The 22,374-nt window shown below is 38.9% G+C and overlaps 1 protein-coding gene across 4 annotated transcripts in view; it reads right to left on the bottom strand.

Moving 5' to 3' along the window:
• LOC110499546 (histone acetyltransferase KAT6B) overlaps positions 1 to 22,374 on the bottom strand; it is a 106,225-nt gene that overhangs the window by 26,041 nt on the left and 57,810 nt on the right. For all 4 annotated transcript variants that reach the window (XM_090213109.1, XM_090213110.1, XM_036956330.2 and 1 more), the window contains exons 8-12: positions 17,182 to 17,297; positions 16,816 to 16,928; positions 16,479 to 16,620; positions 15,317 to 15,478; positions 10,549 to 10,642 (exon numbers count right to left, since the gene is read on the bottom strand). In XM_090213109.1, the coding sequence (XP_090069235.1) occupies positions 10,549 to 10,642; positions 15,317 to 15,478; positions 16,479 to 16,620; positions 16,816 to 16,928; positions 17,182 to 17,297 (627 nt within the window). The remainder of the gene's footprint in view (positions 1 to 10,548; positions 10,643 to 15,316; positions 15,479 to 16,478; positions 16,621 to 16,815; positions 16,929 to 17,181; positions 17,298 to 22,374) is intronic.

The raw sequence follows: 22,374 nt of genomic DNA, 5'->3' as shown, positions 1-22,374 counted from the left end.
ATATGCTGATTATGTATAATCTACGAGGAGCTATACGTTTTACGGAAAATAATGAACAACGTGGAAAGTAGGTGTGACCTTCCACAGAGTTGCATTATTTTTCAGAGAACACATAGAGCCCCGAGTTGATTATCCCCTTTCATAGTGTAACGACCCTGGGTTTACAAGCTCGGATATCGACTCTGCCGCTCGAGCGTGCTTTTGCGGCACAGTCGATGTGGACTTCGGGCTAGAAGGTCGAGGGTTCGAGACATGCTCCCTGACGGTTTCATTACAATACCATGGCTATAATTGGACACATTTGCTGGTAGAAATGTGTTCCAATGTCCCCTGGAGTAGCCAGCTAGCAAAATTTGACTAGATAGCTCCAGTAGTTGCCGTGGTAACCAAATACACAGGCTTGCTGGTTTAGCTAACCAATAAGAGAGCAACACTCTAGGAGATCCGATGTATAATGACAAACACCACGGGTCACTAATTTATATAGTTTGGAAGGACACAACAGGTGTCTGTAATCATGGCTGCGTGTGGCTTGATGTCATTGGTTGATTTACAGCTACAAACAAAACATATAAAAAGCATCATTGATACAAAAATAAAAAATGATTAACTAACATTCTTATATGGAAACGGTACATTAATGATATTTTTGTTCTATGGAGGGGTGATGCAAAACAGCTCCAGGGCGTTCCCATGCTTTTCTTAACTCCTGTTCTGAGCACCTGAGATTTACTATGCAGTCTGACACACGTCAAATCAGTTTCCTTGATCTTTTGATTTCGTGTGAGGATAACGTTCCATACACTGATCTTTACAGGAAACCTACTGATCCTAACAGTTTGTTGAGGGCTGATAGTTGTCACACGCTTCACTTGAAAAGCAGTTTACCCTACAGCCAACTCTGTCGAATCAAAAAAGATAAGATTGACAGAAATCAGACAAAAACGGTCATATTAATACTGCCATTGAGAAAATCCCAAACAAATCGAGACATGATCTCTTTCAAGGACAGTCTGGCAAAAAGAAGCATTCTCGCGTTCTAACTACGCGCTATTCAAAGTGCTCTGAATAAATTAAGGGAATCGTTCAAACAATGGCACATTCTAGAATCTAATGACAGTATCGGTAATGTGTTTTCAAACCCTCCCTTGGTTGTGTTCTCGCAGGGCAGAAATCCCAGAGATCAGCTGGTAAACTCTGATTTACCACCCCCAAAATACACCCGCACAAACAAGTCTATTTGCGCCTCTACCCGGATGGAAACTACAAGTGTAATGGCTGTGCTTAATACAATGGCACTTACAAATGTAGATCCTTCAAGCACCGTCAAACAAGGAAACAAATCCCAATCAAAAGGTGTTATCACATGCTTTACAAAGGCAGTTATTTATCTTGTCCTAAAATGAAGCGCAAACTAAAAGTAAGAATCTTGGAGCACCGTAGCACAATTAGGTGCAAAAACAAGACTTACCCAGTTGAGGCCCACTTTTTGGAAGTTAACCACTATTTCGTCCCTTCGTTATATCGGCATCGAACATGTCACCCTCCCTAGGAAAGGGGGTGACCTCGACAATTTTTTGTTAAAATGAGAGGGTGCCTGGATCTGAAATCTTTCTTGAATTTGGTAGCTCAAGTTGACCAGTAGTGTGTGCCACAGAAAGTATTTGACTCTAGCCACAAAATTAAGGAAATCCCCCCCCCCCTTTCTATTTTGGGACTGCAAGGCCTGGCACACTTCTGAATCTTTTTGGGTGACCTATCATGCCCTCTGATGTGTGCCACAGGAAGTATTAGACTCTAGTCACAAAAGGAAGTGGTTATTTCCAACTATCTCGGCCATATATACTATTCTCAGTCTCGGAGGGAAAATCGCAGAATTGGAAGATGACAAGGGGGTTATCTTCCCTAAAATAAGTGTGGATCACCTGAGGCCTCATATAGAGGAGACTCTTCGGATCCCTCATAAAATAAAATCAGCAGCCTCCTTAGCCACCACATCAGCATCCTCCACCTCCTCAGCCACCACACCAGCATCCTCCACTTCCACAGCCACCACACCAGCATCCTCAGCCACCACACCAGCATCCTCCACCTCCTCAGCCACCACACCAGCATCCTCCTCAGCCACATCAGCATCCTCCACCTCCACCACACCAGCATCCTCCACCTCCTCAGCCACCACACCAGCATCCTCCACCTCCTGAGCCAACACACCAGCATCCTCCACCTCCACAGCCACCACACCAGCATCCTCCACCTCCACCACACCAGCATCCTCCACCGCCACCACACCAGCATCCTCCACCTCCACCACACCAGCATCCTCCACCTCCACCACACCAGCATCCTCCACCTCCACCACACCAGCATCCTCCACCTCCTGAGCCACCACATCAGCATCCTCCACCTCCTGAGCCACCACATCAGCATCCTCCACCACACCAGCATCCTCCACCCCCACCACACCAGCATCGACCACCTCCACAACACCAGCATCCTCCACAGCCACCACACCAGCTACTGATATAAACATGTATGTATGTATGTATGTATGTATGTATGTATGTATGTAATCTTGTCAGGTGGATCCATTTATATATCTCAGTACACTTACAGGTACATCCTTCCAGGTGTTGCAGAGGCTTGGGGAGGAAAATATGTACATGTGCTGTTGTTTAGAATCGGCCCATATCAAATCTTTTATCGGTATCTCCACAGAACTGGTCCAAATATGGAGCTGGAAAGTGAGGTAAGACTGTGTTGCACATACAGTATATGTAAAAACACTGTATGTGTGTGATTCATCTGTATTTATAAGGAAAACCTAAATGGCTGTTTTTTCCCCCATGTAACAGATTTACCTTCACTGCCTTTCATTTTTCTTCTTCTGTCAGACCATCAATGCCTACATGTTCCATCTGGTGCAGAAACTTTACCAGGCAGTCAACCGAGCAGCTTTCTACATTGACACCTTTAAAATGACTGGCACTTGGGGGAGCAAGAAATTAAAACTTAAGGTCGGTTGGATTATTCTCATAATATTATATCTTACAGATTCTGAACTCAAGCAACTGTATCCTTGCTCTTTTTAAATTTCAGATTGATCCAATGATGTACAAGTACATTATTGGCATCACCAATGAACACAACCGCTGGACTGTGCCGGTAAGAGCCGCTGAGGCACTACTAAGACATACACACATAATACAGAATATACACTGCTCAAAAAAATAAAGGGAACACTTAAAACAACACAATGTAACTCCCAAGTCAATCACACTTCTGTGAAATCAAACTGTCCACTTAGGAAGCAACACTGATTGACAATAAATTTCACAAGCTGTTGTGCAAATGGAATAGACAACAGGTGGAAATTATAGGCAATTAGCAAGACACGCCCAATAAAGGAGTGGTTCTGCAGGTGAAAACCACAGACCACTTCTCAGTTCCTATGCTTCCTGGCTGATGTTTTGGTCACTTTTGAATGCTGGCTGTGCTTTCACTCTAGTGGTAGCATGAGACGGAGTCTACAACCCACACAAGTGGCTCAGGTAGTGCAGCTCATCCAGGATGGCACATCAATGCGAGCTGTGGCAAGAAGGTTTGCTGTGTCTGTCAGCGTAGTGTCCAGAGCATGGAGGTGCTACCAGGAGACAGTACAGTACATCAGGAGACGTGGAGGAGGCCGTAGGAGGGCAACAACCCAGCAGCAGGACCGCTACCTCCGCCTTTGTGCAAGGAGGAGCAGGAGGAGCACTGCCAGAGCCCTGCAAAATGACCTCCAGCAGGCCACAAATGTGCATGTGTCTGCTCAAATGGTCAGAAACAGACTCCATGAGGGTGGTATGAGGGCCTGACGCCCACAGGTGGTAAGTTGAAAAAACATTTATATGGCTCTTTCAAGGTTATCTTTGATCCACCTTTTGACTAGATAGCCACTAAAACACATGTATTTAAATAATTGTCTTACAAGAAACCAATACTATTCCCTTGTTCCCCGTTTGCTCAGAAAAATACATGAAAAGATGTATAGACTACTTGACATGATGTTTTGCTAGATGACCTGAGCTAACTGTGCCACTTCTGTGGTGAGGTGGACAATAATGAGGAAGACACTAACTGGGTAATTTCTTGTTCACTTCTAAAAAAGGCACATTTTTACGAGTAAGAATTTGTATAAGTAGTAATATTTATAGAGGTAGTATTATCCACTTTGTTGTTTGATAATGAGATAATTGTAAAGCAAGAAAATGTATTTAATGTGCTAAATATATGAACATTTTTCATCATAAATGTCAGATTGGTTGTGACCGCAAGCCCACGTTGGTTCCACCGGTCCGGTACCATCCTATCATAGGAGGATCGTGTCTGCGCTGCCTGTCAGGACGAGGTTGGGCTTGAGGTCCAGGCGACGGTATCACCTGGAAAACTTTCAATAAAAAGAGGAACTAAATGTGTTGCAGCTTTTCAATTTATTTATGTTATTTATTGTCTTTTATTTGTGATTTATTGTCATATTATATCTTATTATGCAAATATATACATTTGTATTTCCTATTTAAATGTTTGTTAACAAACTTACCTTTCTATTTTTTGTGACAATATTTGTGTATTATTATTTATTTCCTTAAAACATTAGAAAAGAAAAATACATGTTTCTTTATACTCTAATTTTACTTTCTGTATTTATACTAATAAATACTAATAAATCATTTTACTTTCTGATTTACACTCTACTGGTCAACATGAGCTACCAAAATGATTATGAAGCGTGCCAGGCCTTGCAGTCCCAAAATAGAAGGTGGGAGGAGAATTTCGTCAGGCAAGAAAATAGCCTTGCCCCCCCCCCCCCCCCCCTTCTAATTTTGTGGCTAGAGTCAAATACTTTCTATTGAATAAACTTCACATCAGGATAGACAACCGGAATGAATAATTAATAAGATAATACACTTGAAACAAATAGCCAAACCGAAAACTGCAGACATTACTAACGTCTCCCTGCGATCAAACCGTCATAAAAATTTTTTAAAAATGAAACGCAGCCTAACGTGATCAGAAATCTCAAGCAAGTCGCAGCAATGAAGAATTGAGTGTGTTCACGTGAAGGGGGGGATTCTGGGTAGCTTTTCGGCACAACACCAGAACCTTTTTCCCTTTCACGCTCTGTGGTCATCGAAAGGGAGAGCGCTCAAAAGATTTTTCAAATGCGTTGCGGAACTAGTTAAATTCTCAATGGATGGAAAAACAGACTTTGTTTGCTTGCTGTTTTGAGGTGAAGAAAACATTACTTTGAGAAGCTCCACAGATCATTAGTGGTGGTGCCAATCAGGAATACTATCAGATCCACAAATGAGCACATTTATAAGCCTACATTTGCGCGCAGGCCAGGTAGCCTATAGGCCTTCTTCTATGCCTGTGCATCCTCACTCAACATTGACATGAGCGCTACAAACAAAAGACAACGACTAAATTGACAAAACTCGTAACTGGAAGGAAATAAACCAAAACTTGTTTCTCACAAGTGTAGCATAGGTTGTGCGCTCTGCAAACAATGTGTCCACTCTGATAATGAGAACAGGAAGACTGGAATAATAATATTGAATGCAATTCAAATAAATTACCGTAACCAAAGTAACAAATATTGTAGATTCTAAATTATAGGAATTAACTGTAAATGTACGACTGGTGATATAGGCATTGGGGAATTGATATACACTAACAATCAAACTCAAACAATTCATATAAAACAATGAATGTGTACTAATTGTCGGGAGAGAGCACATTCTGGAGAGAGACATTGTGTATCTGGGTGCGAGGACAATCCGACGTCTGGGAGGAGTAAGGCGATGCGGTACGCAGCTACAGAACCAGTCAAACGTTTGAGCACACCTACTCATTCAAGGGTTTTTCTTTATTTCGACTATTTTCTACATTGTAGAATAATAGTGAAGACATCAAGACTATGAAATAACACATATGGAATCATGTAGTAACCAAAAAAGATTTAAACAAAACAAAATATATTTTATATTCTTCAAAGTAGCCATCCTTTGCCTTGATGACAGTTTTGCACACACTTGGCATTCTCTCAACCAGCTTCACCTGTAATGTTTTTCCAACAGTCTTGAAGGAGTTTCCACATATGCTGAGCACTTGTTGGATTATTATCCTTCACTCTGCGGTCCAACTCATCCCAAACCATCTCAATTGGGTTGAGGTCGGGTGAATGTGGAGGCCAGGTCATCTGATGCAGCACTCCATCACTCTCCTTTGTCAAATAGCCCTTACACAGCCTGGAGGTGTGTTTTGGGTCATTGTCCTGTTGAAAAACAAATGATAGTCCAACTAAGCGCAAACCAGACGGGATGGCGTATCGCTGCAGAATGCTGTGGTAGCCATGCTGGTTAAGTGTGCCTTGAATTCTAAATAAATCATAGACAGACAGTGTCACCAGCAAAGCAACCCCATACCTCTTCCTCCATGCTTCACGGTGGGAACTACACATGCGGAGATCTGTTCACCTACTCCACATCTCACAAAGATCAAAAATCACAAAAATCTCAAATTTGGACTCATCAGACCAAAGGAGAGATTTCCACTGGTCTAATGTCCATTGCTCTTGTTTTTTTGTCCAAGCAAGTCTCATCTTACTATTGGTGTCCTTTAGTAGTGGTGAAGGCCTGATTCTCCTCTGAACAGTTGATGTTGAAATGTGTCTGTTACTTGAACTATGCGAAGCATTTATTTGGGCTGCAATTTCTGAGGCTGGTAACTCTAATGAACTTATCCTCTGCAGCACAGGTAACTTCTGGGTCTTCCTTTCCTGTGGCGGTCCTTATGAGAGACAGTTTCATCATAGCACTTTTTAATTATTATTATTATTATTATTATTATTTTTTAAATGTAACCTTTATTTAACTAGGCAAGTCAGTTAAGAACAAATTCTTATTTATAATGACGGCCTAGGAACAGTGCCTTGTTCAAGGGCAGAATGACAGATTTTTACATTGTCAGCTCGGGGATTCGATCTCAGGGGATTCGATCTCAGGGGATTCGATCTAGCAACCTTTCGGTTACTGGCTTAATGTTTTTTGCGACTACACTTGAAGAAACTTTCAAAGTTCTTCTAACAAGTTCACACTTGTTAATTGAAATGCATTCCAGGTGACTACCTCATGAAGCTGGTAGAGAGAATGGCAAGAGTGTGCAAAGCTGTCATCAAGGCAAAGGTTGGCTAAGAATCTAAAATATATTTAGATTTGTTTTCCACTTTTTTGGTTACTACACGATTCCATGTGTTATTTCATAGTGTTGATGTCTTCACTACTATTCTACCATGTAAAAAAATAGTCAAAATGAAGGAAAACCCTTGAATGAGTAGGTGTGTTCAAACTTCTGACTGGTTCTGTATTTGTTACAGACAAAAAAAATTGACCAGTCAACTAATTGGGGGCGGCCCTACACAATAGCAAGGTAGGACTGACGGTTTGGTTAGCTAAACTAGCAAATCTGTTTAGTTACCAAGGCAACTACCGTCTAGTGGTAAAAGTACTAAATTATAGCCATGGTATAAAAAGGAACTTGGGGCTCCATGTGTTCTGTGGAAAATATTGGCACTCTGTGGAAGGTTAGTTCCACTCAGTTAGCGCGTCGTGGAACACACTTTCTATGGAACGCCGCAGCCCCTCAATGATTATCCCATACATAAATGGGCTGATTATGTAATTAAAAATGATCTCAAGTCAGATAGGTTACCTACTGTTGGAGACTAACAAGACATTCAAATGAAACAATACTGCGGTTACATAGACAACCCGAATTCAGATAATGTTGCATACTTTAGATGCCAGGATGTCATACTAAATTTGAGCCTTTCTTCTAGTAGAATTCACTCTGTTGGGGAAGAGAATCCTATTCGGAGACCCATGAGGTCTGACAACAGCTGATAATCAGCTGAGGGAAGAGGTTGTACCAAAATGAATGAATGGCGGAAATCAACACAACTGTACATTAGATGATGCACTCTCAGTAGGAGGAGCCTAGTGTGCCGTTATTTGATGCTTCCTGCATTCGTTTTAACTAAACAGTATGTTCTAATTAGTATGTTGTGCGATTAGTACACAGTATGCAGTGTAAATAAGTAGTAGACAAGCCAGATTTGGGGACACGGCCCACATTCAAACAATACCATTTTGTGAGAAAGTAGGTTACTATGCAACCTAAAAAAGACAAAAAACACATGCTAGCCAGAGACAGCTGCATGTCTTAGATTTCATTTCAATCTCCGTCCCTGTCAAAAATGACATTCATAATATGTCGTGACATCCTGTGTTGGGGAGCAGATCCATTTTCACCTTCAAACAGTAGAAAGGGAGGCAATCAGTTTCCCTCTCCTTCAACCTCTGTCAGCTATGATACATGCTGCCAAGGGCAACAAAAGGAGATGGAGAGGAAGGGGGAGATGAGAAGAGGGGGGGGGGGGGGAGGAGGAGGAAACAAAGCCACAGAACAAATGGAGGAGAAGCAGCTGGATGTCATTTCTCACAAAAGGCTGCACTTATTAGAGACGAAGAGGAAAAAACGAAACGTAAAAAAGGTAGCGGTGTCTGTGTGTAATTTGTTTTAGAGCTGTTCTGTCAAGGGTCATCCATTATAAGCAGCTTGAAATTAATGAATGTCTTTTAATGTGTGCACCCACTACCAGGAACCAAACAAGCACATCTAATCACCAAACACTGAATACATAATATGCCAGTCATTATGACAAATGTTCATTACCCAAAGCTCAGGAGAAATAAGAGAATTGTCAATAATTTACCCCCCCCACAAAATAAATATACTGCTAGAACAAGAGTAATAAGTTAGAACACATAAAATAATATTCTAACACTAACAAGTCATATTTTATTATGTGTGTTTTACTAAATGTTTTACCATCTGTAAATCTAAACAAAAAGCCTATTCGGAATCCACTGGGGGTAATGATTAGAGAGAGAGAGAAAGAAATGCATTATTCACGCTGGCAAACGAAGCTAATGCTTTCCCTCGCACAGCGAAGCTACCTGAGACAAAGTGTTTCTCTAATACCATCCAATAAAAAAGCAGAACATTTTTAATCTGAACAACTTCCAATTCCAAAGCCACAGTGTACAGTCCAAATGGCACCCTTTTCCCTAGTTAGTGCACTACAGCCCTGTAGGACCCTGGTCAAAAGTAGCGCACTACATAGGGTGACATTTAGGACACATCACATTTTCCAATAAAGCCCTCTTTGAGCTCAGAACTCAGCTGTGTTCAATCTCTTCTTAATCCCTCTCTCCCTGTTATCAACACACTGTCAATATCACACATCCATTCTCTCTCTCCCTCTCCCTCTCTCTCTCTCTCCCACCAAATGGGCAGGAAATCAAATGCTCCATTACATCGTACGAACATACACACACACACACACACGCACCACTCCTCCAAAGATAAAAAAAAGTGTACTAATTAAAATAGCTATGACAAACTGTCCAAATCTGGCACCTAAACACAATGCCGTCTCTAGGCAGCAGTTGTTTTCATAAGTACACCAGAACGTCCCGATTATATTATTGAAAACATACTCTTATGCAAGTACACTGAACGAAAATATAAATGCAACGCGGTCCCATCATGAGTTGAAATAAAAGTTCCCAGAAATGTTCCATTACACACAAAAAGCGTATTTCTCTCAAATGTTGTGCATACATTTGTTTACATCCCTGTTAGTGAACGTTTCTCTTTTGCCAAGATAATCCATCCACCTGACAGGTGTGGCATATCAAGAAGCTGACTAAACAGCATGACCATTACACAGGTGCACCTTGTACTGGGAACAATAAAAGGCCACTAAAATGTGTAGTTTTGTCACACAAACACAATGCCACAGATGTCTCAAGTTGAGGGAGTGTGCAATTGTCATGCTGACTGCAGGAATATCCACCAGAGCTGTTGCCAGACAATTGAATGTTAATTTCTCTACCATAAGCCGCCTCCAACTTCATTTTAGGGAATTTGGCAGGACGTCCAACTGGCCTCACAACCGAAGACCACATGTCGGCGAGCAGTTTGCTGATGTCAATGTTGTGAACAGAGTGCCCCGTGGTGGCGTTAGTGTTATGGTAAGGGCAGGCATAAGCTACAGACAACACAATTGCATTTTATCAATGGCAATTTTAATGCACAGAAATACCATGATGAGATCCTGAGGCCCATTTAGTTTAAGGTATCTGTATTCCCAGTCATGTAAAATCTATAGATTAGGGCCTAATGAATGTATTTCAATTGATTGATTTCCTCATATGAACTGTAATTCAGTAAAATCTTTGAAATTGTTGCATTTATATTTTTGATCAGTATAAATTGCCTTGATTTACACATTTCAACGAATTCACAAGCACCTGACTGACACAAATCTACACCCGAGGAAACATTTTAAAATCATGCAAGCATTCTAGAATCAGGCTGGCATTCTAGAATCAGGCTGGCATTGAGTTTTATGTTCTTAGAACGCATTAAGGGACTTACTGAAATCAATGAGGAACCTTCCAAAGCCTCGCCTTTGGTACTGAGGCATGATCATTATACAGGAGACATTGTACTTCTGCTGGCAAAGCTTTTCCTGAGGGAAGGGGAAACAGATCAAGTATGTCAGAGCTCTGCTGAAGCTGGCAATTTACTGCACGTGTCACTGTCCTTGTCTAAAGCACACACGCACGCACACACACAATGGTGCACACAGACACGTATATGAACGCGCACAATCCCTTGAGAATACATTTAGCTTTTAAGATGACCAATATAGTATAGATAGTGACACTGCATTAATCATGACTAATATAGTATAGACAGTGTCACTGCATTAATCATGACTAATATAGTATAGACAGTGTCACTGCATTAATCATGACTAATATAGTATAGACAGTGTCACTGCATTAATCATGACTAATATAGTATAGACAGTGTCACTGCATTAATCATGACTAATATAGTATAGACAGTGTCACTGCATTAATCATGACTAATATAGTATAGACAGTGTCACTGCATTAATCATGACTAATATAGGATAGACAGTGTCACTGCAATAATCATGACTAATATAGTATAGACAGTGTCACTGCATTAATCATGACTAATATAGTATAGACAGTGTCACTGCATTAGCATTAATCATGACTAATATAGTAAAGACAGTGTCACTGCATTAATCATGACTAATATAGTAAAGACAGTGTCACTGCATTAGCATTAATCATGACTAATATAGTAAAGACAGTGTCACTGCATTAATCATGACTAATATAGTATAGACAGTGTCACTGCATTAATCATGACTAATATACAGTATAGACAGTGTCACTGCATTAATCATGACTAATATAGTATAGACAGTGTCACTGCATTAATCATGACTAATATAGTATAGACAGTGTCACTGCATTAATCATGACTAATATAGTATAGACAGTGTCACTGCATTAATCATGACTAATATACAGTATAGACAGTGTCACTGCATTAATCATGACTAATATAGTATAGACAGTGTCACTGCATTAATCATGACTAATATAGTAAAGACAGTGTCACTGCATTAATCATGACTAATATAGTATAGACAGTGTCACTGCATTAATCATGACTAATATAGTATAGACAGTGTCACTGCATTAATCATGACTAATATAGTATAGACAGTGTCACTGCATTAATCATGACTAATATAGTATAGACAGTGTCACTGCATTAATCATGACTAATATAGTAAAGACAGTGTCACTGCATTAATCATGACTAATATAGTATAGACAGTGTCACTGCATTAATCATGACTAATATAGTATAGACAGTGTCACTGCATTAGCATTAATCATGACTAATATAGTATAGACAGTGTCACTGCATTAATCATGACTAATATAGTAAAGACAGTGTCACTGCATTAATCATGACTAATATAGTATAGACAGTGTCACTGCATTAATCATGACTAATATAGTAAAGACAGTGTCACTGCATTAATCATGACTAATATAGTATAGACAGTGTCACTGCATTAATCATGACTAATATAGTATAGACAGTGTCACTGCATTAATCATGACTAATATAGTAAAGACAGTGTCACTGCATTAATCATGACTAATATAGTATAGACAGTGTCACTGCATTAATCATGACTAATATAGTAAAGACAGTGTCACTGCATTAATCATGACTAATATACAGTATAGACAGTGTCACTGCATTAATCATGACTAATATATAGTATAGACAGTGTCACTGCATTAATCATGACTAATATACAGTATAGACAGTGTCACTGCATTAATCATGACTAATATAGTAAAGACAGTGTCACTGCATTAATCATGACTAATATATAGTATAGACAGTGTCACTGCATTAATCATGACTAATATAGTAAAGACAGTGTCACTGCATTAATCATGACTAATATACAGTATAGACAGTGTCACTGCATTAATCATGACTAATATAGTATAGACAGTGTCACTGCATTAATCATGACTAATATAGTATAGACAGTGTCACTGCATTAGCATTAATCATGACTAATATATAGTATAGACAGTGTCACTGCATTAATCATGACTAATATAGTAAAGACAGTGTCACTGCATTAATCATGACTAATATAGTATAGACAGTGTCACTGCATTAATCATGACTAATATAGTATAGACAGTGTCACTGCATTAATCATGACTAATATAGTATAGACAGTGTCACTGCATTAATCATGACTAATATAGTAAAGACAGTGTCACTGCATTAATCATGACTAATATAGTATAGACAGTGTCACTGCATTAATCATGACTAATATAGTAAAGACAGTGTCACTGCATTAATCATGACTAATATAGTTAGACAGTGTCACTGCATTAATCATGACTAATATACAGTATAGACAGTGTCACTGCATTAATCATGACTAATATACAGTATAGACAGTGTCACTGCATTAATCATGACTAATATACAGTATAGACAGTGTCACTGCATTAATCATGACTAATATACAGTATAGACAGTGTCACTGCATTAATCATGACTAATATACAGTAAAGACAGTGTCACTGCATTAATCATGACTAATATACAGTATAGACAGTGTCACTGCATTAATCATGACTAATACACAGTATAGACAGTGTCACTGCATTAATCATGACTAATATACAGTAAAGACAGTGTCACTGCATTAATCATGACTAATATACAGTATAGACAGTGTCACTGCATTAATCATGACTAATACACAGTATAGACAGTGTCACTGCATTAATCATGACTAATATACAGTATAGACAGTGTCACTGCATTAATCATGACTAATATAGTAAAGACAGTGTCACTGCATTAATCATGACTAATATAGTAAAGACAGTGTCACTGCATTAATCATAACTAATATAGTAAAGACAGTGTCACTGCATTAATCATGACTAATATAGTAAAGACAGTGTCACTGCATTAATCATAACTAATATAGTAAAGACAGTGTCACTGCATTAATCATGACTAATATAGTAAAGACAGTGTCACTGCATTAATCATGACTAATATAGTTAGACAGTGTCACTGCATTAATCATGACTAATATACAGTATAGACAGTGTCACTGCATTAATCATGACTAATATACAGTATAGACAGTGTCACTTCATTAATCATGACTAATATACAGTATAGACAGTGTCACTGCATTAATCATGACTAATATACAGTATAGACAGTGTCACTGCATTAATCATGACTAATATACAGTAAAGACAGTGTCACTGCATTAATCATGACTAATATAGTTAGACAGTGACACTGCATTAATCATGACTAATATAGTAAAGACAGTGTCACTGCATTAATCATGACTAATATAGTAAAGACAGTGGCACTGCATTAATCATGACTAATATACAGTAAAGACAGTGTCACTGCATTAATCATGACTAATATATAGTATAGACAGTGTCACTGCATTAATCATGACTAATATATAGTATAGACAGTGTCACTGCATTAATCATGACTAATATACAGTATAGACAGTGTCACTGCATTAATCATGACTAATATAGTAAAGACAGTGTCACTGCATTAATCATGACTAATATATAGTATAGACAGTGTCACTGCATTAATCATGACTAATATACAGTATAGACAGTGTCACTGCATTAATCATGACTAATATAGTATAGACAGTGTCACTGCATTAATCATGACTAATATAGTATAGACAGTGTCACTGCATTAATCATGACTAATATAGTAAAGACAGTGTCACTGCATTAATCATGACTAATATAGTAAAGACAGTGTCACTGCATTAAGCATGACTAATATATAGTATAGACAGTGTCACTGCATTAATCATGACTAATATACAGTATAGACAGTGTCACTGCATTAATCATGACTAATATATAGTATAGACAGTGTCACTGCATTAATCATGACTAATATAGTAAAGACAGTGTCACTGCATTAATCATGACTAATATATAGTATAGACAGTGTCACTGCATTAATCATGACTAATATACAGTATAGACAGTGTCACTGCATTAATCATGACTAATATATAGTATAGACAGTGTCACTGCATTAATCATGACTAATATACAGTATAGACAGTGTCACTGCATTAATCATGACTAATATATAGTATAGACAGTGTCACTGCATTAATCATGACTAATATACAGTATAGACAGTGTCACTGCATTAATCATGACTAATATAGTAAAGACAGTGTCACTGCATTAATCATGACTAATATAGTAAAGACAGTGTCACTGCATTAATCATGACTAATATATAGTATAGACAGTGTCACTGCATTAATCATGACTAATATACAGTATAGACAGTGTCACTGCATTAATCATGACTAATATAGTAAAGACAGTGTCACTGCATTAATCATGACTAATATACAGTATAGACAGTGTCACTGCATTAATCATGACTAATATACAGTATAGACAGTGTCACTGCATTAATCATGACTAATATACAGTATAGACAGTGTCACTGCATTAATCATGACTAATATATAGTATAGACAGTGTCACTGCATTAATCATGACTAATATACAGTATAGACAGTGTCACTGCATTAATCATGACTAATATACAGTATAGACAGTGTCACTGCATTAATCATGACTAATATAGTAAAGACAGTGTCACTGCATTAATCAAAACGTTGTCCAACTGGATGAAAGAAAACATCTTTCATGCTGTTGAATATCCTCACCTTGGAGAAATAACCCACAAGGTGACATCCTTTGTCGTCGTTCTTCGTTAGTATGTAGAAAAGGAAAGGCTCCACGTCGTAATATAGGGTCTTGTGATCCAGGAACAGCTTGGCTAACAGGCAGAGGTTTTGGCAGAAGAGCTTGCTGACATTTCCATCAACCTAAACACAGAACAAGACCAGCATAAGAACATTGTTCAAATTCAAAACCAACCAAGTTGAATTCTTTCCTCCTGTTCTTCAGAACCATTCAGTCACATTTCACACAGGTGCAGCACCATGATCACGGGGCAACATCTCAAATGGAACTCAATTCCCCTTTTAAGTGCACTGCAATTTGACCAGGCCAATAAAGAATCTGCTTCAAAGTAGTGCACTATAATTCAGTGCCTTCAGAAAGTATTTACACCCCTGGACTTTTTCCACATTTTGTTGTGTTACAAGGTGGGATTCAAATGGATCTAATCGTCTTTACACACACACACACACACACACACACACACACACACACACACACACACACACACACACACACACACACCTGTTCAAAAGTTTGGGGTCACTTAGAAATGTCCTTGTTTTTGAAAGAAAAGCACTTTTTTTTTGTCCATTAAAATAACATAAAATTGATCAGAAATACAGTGTAGATATTGTTAATGTTGTAAATTACTATTCTAGTTGGAAACGGCAGATTTTTTTTATGGAATATCTACATAGGTGTACAGAGGCCCATTATCAGCAACCATCACTCTTGTGTTCCAATGGAACTTTGTGTTAGCTAATCCAAGTTTATCATTTTAAAAGGCTAATTGATCATTAGAAAACCATTTCGCAATGATGTTAGCACAGCTGAAAACTGTTGTCCTGATTAAAGAAGCAATAAAACTGGCCTTCTTTAGACTAATTGGGTATCTAGAGCATCAGCATTTGTGGGTTTGAATACAGGCTCAAAATGGCCAGAAATATATATATTATTATATATATATATATATATAATTATTATTATTATTATTATTATATATTAATATATATTATTATATATAATAATAATAATAATAATAATAAATATATATATGGTCAATAGTATGGCACTATATATAGGGAATATACTGCCATTTGGGACACAACCATTGCTTTACTACTGTGAAGAGTGAACTCTGACCTCGAACACTGAAAGGTCGTCCTTCCTGTAAATCTCATTGGCCGGAGGGTGAAAGCAGCCACACTTCTTGGTGTGTCGCTGTAGGATGTTTTTGCTTCTCATGTACTTCAGACAGAACTCACACAGGTAAAGCTTTTGCAATCTGCCAACGACAGAGATAACAAGACAATTTGTATTTCAGCTTGCAAATTAAAAGCCTAGAAAACACAGTAAATCCGATCACTGGTATAAAGCTCTCAAAATACAGTATTTCTATAGGACAAGGACAATGTTTTTTAAACTGGGTCTAATAACATTGATTTGTCCGAATTTGGCTGAGTAAAAAAATGAAGCTTACCTCGAGTATTCAGGTGGGTAAGGAGAAGAGTACCAGGTTTGGATACAATACTTCCCAAACTCTATGAAGGCAGGGAATCGTCCAGAGTCAGTGATGGTCATGGTTCCATTTCTCTAAACATGACAAAACAAAACATAATGTCGTACCACAAGCATTCAAACAGTCTGACACAGGCAGTATCTTTCAACAGCAACTTCAACAATGGGATGTGGACCCTTCTTGACACTAAACTACTTTTCAGGTCAGAATTTTTTCTGGGGGTGACAAACTTAAATTTAGAATTTAAAATGTTAAACTACAGGCTAGATCTAACTTGTCTTGATCAGGTGATAGGGGTGAAGTGTGATTGAGAGTTTATTTCTTCACCTGCGACGAGAGCTCTTGGACTTGCGTGAATATCTCCACGTCTTCCTCGGTGACGTGTTCCCTGGAGACGGCTACAAAACCAGGTTCCTGCTTCACCCTCAGCCCCACTTCACTACCTGTTACAGCAACCAAACATTACAATCTGTTAGTCACAGTAACCAACCACCATGTTAAAGTCACAGTAACCAAACAACCTTTTACAGTCACAGTAACCAACCACCATGTTAAAGTCACAGTAACCAACCACCATGTTAAAGTCACAGTAACCAACCACCATGTTAAAGTCACAGTAACCAACCACCATGTTAAAGTCACAGTAACCAACCACCATGTTAAAGTCACAGTAACCAACCACCATGTTAAAGTCACAGTAACCAAACACCATGTTAAAGTCACAGTAACCAAACAACCTTTTAAAGTCACAGTAACCAACCACCATGTTAAAGTCACAGTAACCAACCACCATGTTAAAGTCACAGTAACCAAACAACCTTTTAAAGTCACAGTAACCAACCACCATGTTAAAGTCACAGTAACCAAACAACCTTTTACAGTCACAGTAACTAAACAACATTTTACAGTCACAGTAACCAAGAGCCTGTTAAAGTCACAGTAACCAAAGAGCCTGTTAGTCACAGTAACCAAAGAGCCTGTTAGTCACAGTAACCAAACAGCCTGTTAGTAACAGTAACCAAACAGCCTGTTAGTCACAGTAAACAAACAGCCTGTTACAGTCAGTAACCAAACAGCCTGTTACAGTCACAGTAACCAACCACCATGTTAAAGTCACAGTAACCAAACAACCTTTTACAGTCACAGTAACTAAACAACATTTTACAGTCACAGTAACCAAAGAGCCTGTTAGTCACAGTAACCAAAGAGCCTGTTAGTCACAGTAACCAAACAGCCTGTTAGTAACAGTAACCAAACAGCCTGTTAGTAACAGTAACCAAACAGCCTGTTAGTCACAGTAACCAAACAGCCTGTTAAAGTCACAGTAACCAACCACCATGTTAAAGTCACAGTAACCAAACACCATGTTAAAGTCACAGTAACCAAACAACCTTTTAAAGTCACAGTAACCAACCACCATGTTAAAGTCACAGTAACCAACCACCATGTTAAAGTCACAGTAACCAAACAACCTTTTAAAGTCACAGTAACCAACCACCATGTTAAAGTCACAGTAACCAACCACCATGTTAAAGTCACAGTAACCAACCACCATGTTAAAGTCACAGTAACCAACCACCATGTTAAAGTCACAGTAACCAACCACCATGTTAAAGTCACAGTAACCAACCACCATGTTAAAGTCACAGTAACCAACCACCATGTTAAAGTCACAGTAACCAACCACCATGTTAAAGTCACAGTAACCAACCACCATGTTAAAGTCACAGTAACCAAACAACCTTTTACAGTCACAGTAACTAAACAACCTTTTAAAGTCACAGTAACCAAACAACCTTTTACAGTCACAGTAACCAAACAACCTTTTACAGTCACAGTAACTAAACAACCTTTTACAGTCACAGTAACCAACCACCATGTTAAAGTCACAGTAACCAAACAACCTTTTACAGTCATAGTAACTAAACAACCTTTTAAAGTCACAGTAACCAAACAACATTTTACAGTCACAGTAACCAAACAACCTTTTACAGTCACAGTAACCAAACAACCTTTTACAGTCACAGTAACCAAACAACCTTTTACAGTCACAGTAACCAACCACCATGTTAAAGTCACAGTAACCAAACAACCTTTTACAGTCACAGTAACTAAACAACATTTTACAGTCACAGTAACCAAGAGCCTGTTAAAGTCACAGTAACCAAAGAGCCTGTTAGTCACAGTAACCAAAGAGCCTGTTAGTCACAGTAACCAAAGAGCCTGTTAGTCACAGTAACCAAAGAGCCTGTTAGTCACAGTAACCAAACAGCCTGTTAGTAACAGTAACCAAACAGCCTGTTAGTCACAGTAAACAAACAGCCTGTTACAGTCAGTAACCAAACACCATGTTAAAGTCACAGTAACCAAACAACCTTTTACAGTCACAGTAACTAAACAACATTTTACAGTCACAGTAACCAAACAGCCTGTTAGTAACAGTAACCAAACAGCCTGTTAGTCACAGTAACCAAACAGCCTGTTAGTAACAGTAACCAAACAGCCTGTTAGTAACAGTAACCAAACAGCCTGTTAGTCACAGTAACCAAACAGCCTGTTAGTCACAGTAACCAAACAGCCTGTTAGTCACAGTAACCAAACAGCCTGTTAGATTCACATCAGCGGTGTATGTGTTCTGTAGTGTTAGTGTGTGTTCTGTAGTGTTAGTGGGTGTTCTGTATTGTTAGTGTGTGTTCTGTAGTGTTAGTGGGTGTTCTGTAGTGTTAGTGGGTGTTCTGTAGTGTTAGTGGGTGTTCTGTAGTGTTAGTGGGTGTTCTGTAGCGTTAGTGTGTGTTCTGTAGTGTTAGTGTGTGTTCTGTAGTGTTAGTGCGTGTTCTGTAGCGATAGTGTGTGTTCTGTAGTGTTAGTGTGTGTTCTGTAGTGTTAGTGCGTGTTCTGTAGTGTTAGTGCGTGTTCTGTAGTGTTAGTGGGTGTTCTGTAGCGATAGTGTGTGTTCTGTAGTGTTAGTGCGTGTTCTGTAGTGTTAGTGCGTGTTCTGTAGCGATAGTGTGTGTTCTGTAGTGTTAGTGCGTGTTCTGTAGTGTTAGTGCGTGTTCTGTAGTGTTAGTGGGTGTTCCGTAGTGTTAGTGGGTGTTCTGTAGTGTTAGTGGGTGTTCTGTATTGTTAGTGGGTGTTCTGTAGTGTTAGTGTGTGTTGTGTGTTCTGTAGCGTTAGTGTGTGTTCTGTAGCGTTAGTGTGTGTTCTGTAGTGATAGTGTGTGTTCTGTAGTGATAGTGTGTGTTCTGTAGCGTTAGTGTGTGTTCTGTAGCGTCAGTGTGTGTTCTGTAGCGTTAGTGTGTGTTCTGTAGCGTTAGTGTGTGTTCTGTATGTTCTGTAGCGTTAGTGTGTTCTGTAGCGTTTGTGTGTGTTCTGTAGCGCTTCTCAATTCGCAAGTAAATTCATTTGGTTTTACTGTGCTTGCAAGGCATATAGCATAATGTATATAGCATAATGTACATATCATAATGTACATATCATAATGTACATATCATAATGCATATACCATAATGTATATAATAATGTATCTATAATAATGTATCTATCATAATGTATATCATAATGAATTTATCATGTACAGTTATAGTCGGAAGTTTACATATACATTAGACAAATACGTTTCAACTCAGATTTCACAATTCCTGACATTTAATCTGAGTAAAAATGCCCTGTTTTAGGTCAGTTAGGATCACCACTTTATTTTAAGAATGTGAAATGTCAGAATAATAGTGGAGAGAATGATTTATTTCAGCTTTTATTTATTTCATCACATTCCCAGTGGGTCAGAAGTTTACATACACTCAATTAGTATTTGGTAGTGTTGCCTTTAAATTGTTTAACTTGGTTCAGGCATTTCGGGTAGCCTTCAACAAGCTTCCCACAATAAGTTGGGTGAATTTTGGCCCATTCCTCCTGACAGAGCTGGTGTAACTGAGTCAGGTTTGTAGGCCTCCTTGCTTGCACACACTTTTTCAGTTCTGCCCACACATTTTCTAAAGGGTTGAGGTCGGGGCTTTGTGATGTCCACTCCAATACCTCGACTTTGTTGTCCTTAAGCCATTTTGCCACAACTTTGGAAGTATGCTTGGGGTCGTTGTCCATTTGGAAGACCCATTTGCGACCAAGCCTTAACTTCCTGGCTGATGTCTGACTGAGATTTTGCTTCAATATATCCACGTAATTTTCCTCTCTCATGATGCCATCTATTTTGTGAAGTGCACCAGTCCCTCCTGCAGCAAAGCACCCCCACAACATGATGCTTCCACCCCCGTACATCAAGGTTGGGTGTTCTTCGGCTTGCAAGCCTCCCCCTTTTTTCCTCCAAAAATAACGATGGTCATTATGGCCAAATAGTTATATTTTTGTTTCATCAGTCCAGAGGACATTTCTCCAAAAAAGTATGAGTACTTTGTCCCCATGTGCAGTTGCAAACCGTAGGCTTTTGTATGGCAGTTTTGGAGCAGTGGCTTCTTCCTTGCTGAGCGGCCTTTCAGGTTATGTCGATATAGGACTCGTTTTACTGTGGATATAGATACTTTTGTACCCGTTTCCTCCAGCATCTTCACAAGGTCCTTTGCTGTTGTTCTGGGATTGATTTGCACTTTTCGCACCAAAGTACGTTCATCTCTAGGTGACAGAACGTGTCTCCTTCCTGAGCGGTATGACAGTTGCGTGGTCCCATGGTGTTTATACTTGCGTAATATTGTTTGTGCAGATGAACGTGGTACCTTCAGGCGTTTGGAAATTGCTCCCAAGGATGAACCAGACTTGTGGAGGTCTACAATTTATTTTCTGAAGTCTTGGCAGTTTCTTTTGATTTTCCCATGATGTCAAGCAAAGAGGCACTGAGTTTGAAGGTAGGCCTTGAAATACATCCACAGGTACACCTTCATTTGACTCAAATGATTAGCCTATCAGAAGCTTCTAAAGCCATGACATCATTTCTGGAATTTTCCAAGCTGTTTAAAGGCACAGTCAACTTAGTGTATGTAAACTTCTGACCCACTGGAATTGTGATACAGTGAATTATAAGTGAAATAATCTGTCTGTAAACAATTTGTTGGAAAAATGACTTGTGTCATGCACAAAGTAGATGTCCAAAACTAGAGTTTGTTAACAAGAAATTTGTGGAGTGGTTGAAAAACGGGTTTTAATGACTCCAATCTAAGTGTATGTAAACTTCCGACTTCAACTGTATACATCATGATGTACATAACATAATGTATATATCATGTATGTATGCGACATAATGTATATCTCATCTCTGGATGTGCGTATGAAAATCCCTAATGTAATGATGTGAAACTAAATCACTAATTACGTAACCGCTTTCATGTGCTTAGTTATCCCACCAAGTCTGCATCCCAAATGGCCCTCTATTCCCTATACAGTGCACTACTTTAGACCACGGCCCATAGGGCTCTGATCTGAAGTATTGTATAGGGAATATTTGGGTGTTATTTGAGACAAATGACCATGAATTAAAAAGCCAATGCGGTGACAGCAGCAGAGTGTGGAGAATAC

The sequence above is a fragment of the Oncorhynchus mykiss genome, chromosome 20 (assembly GCF_057628025.1).
Source record: "Oncorhynchus mykiss isolate SJ-2025 chromosome 20, ASM5762802v1, whole genome shotgun sequence".
Lineage (NCBI taxonomy): Eukaryota > Metazoa > Chordata > Actinopteri > Salmoniformes > Salmonidae > Oncorhynchus > Oncorhynchus mykiss.
This window is presented reverse-complemented; position numbering and strand designations above follow the sequence as displayed.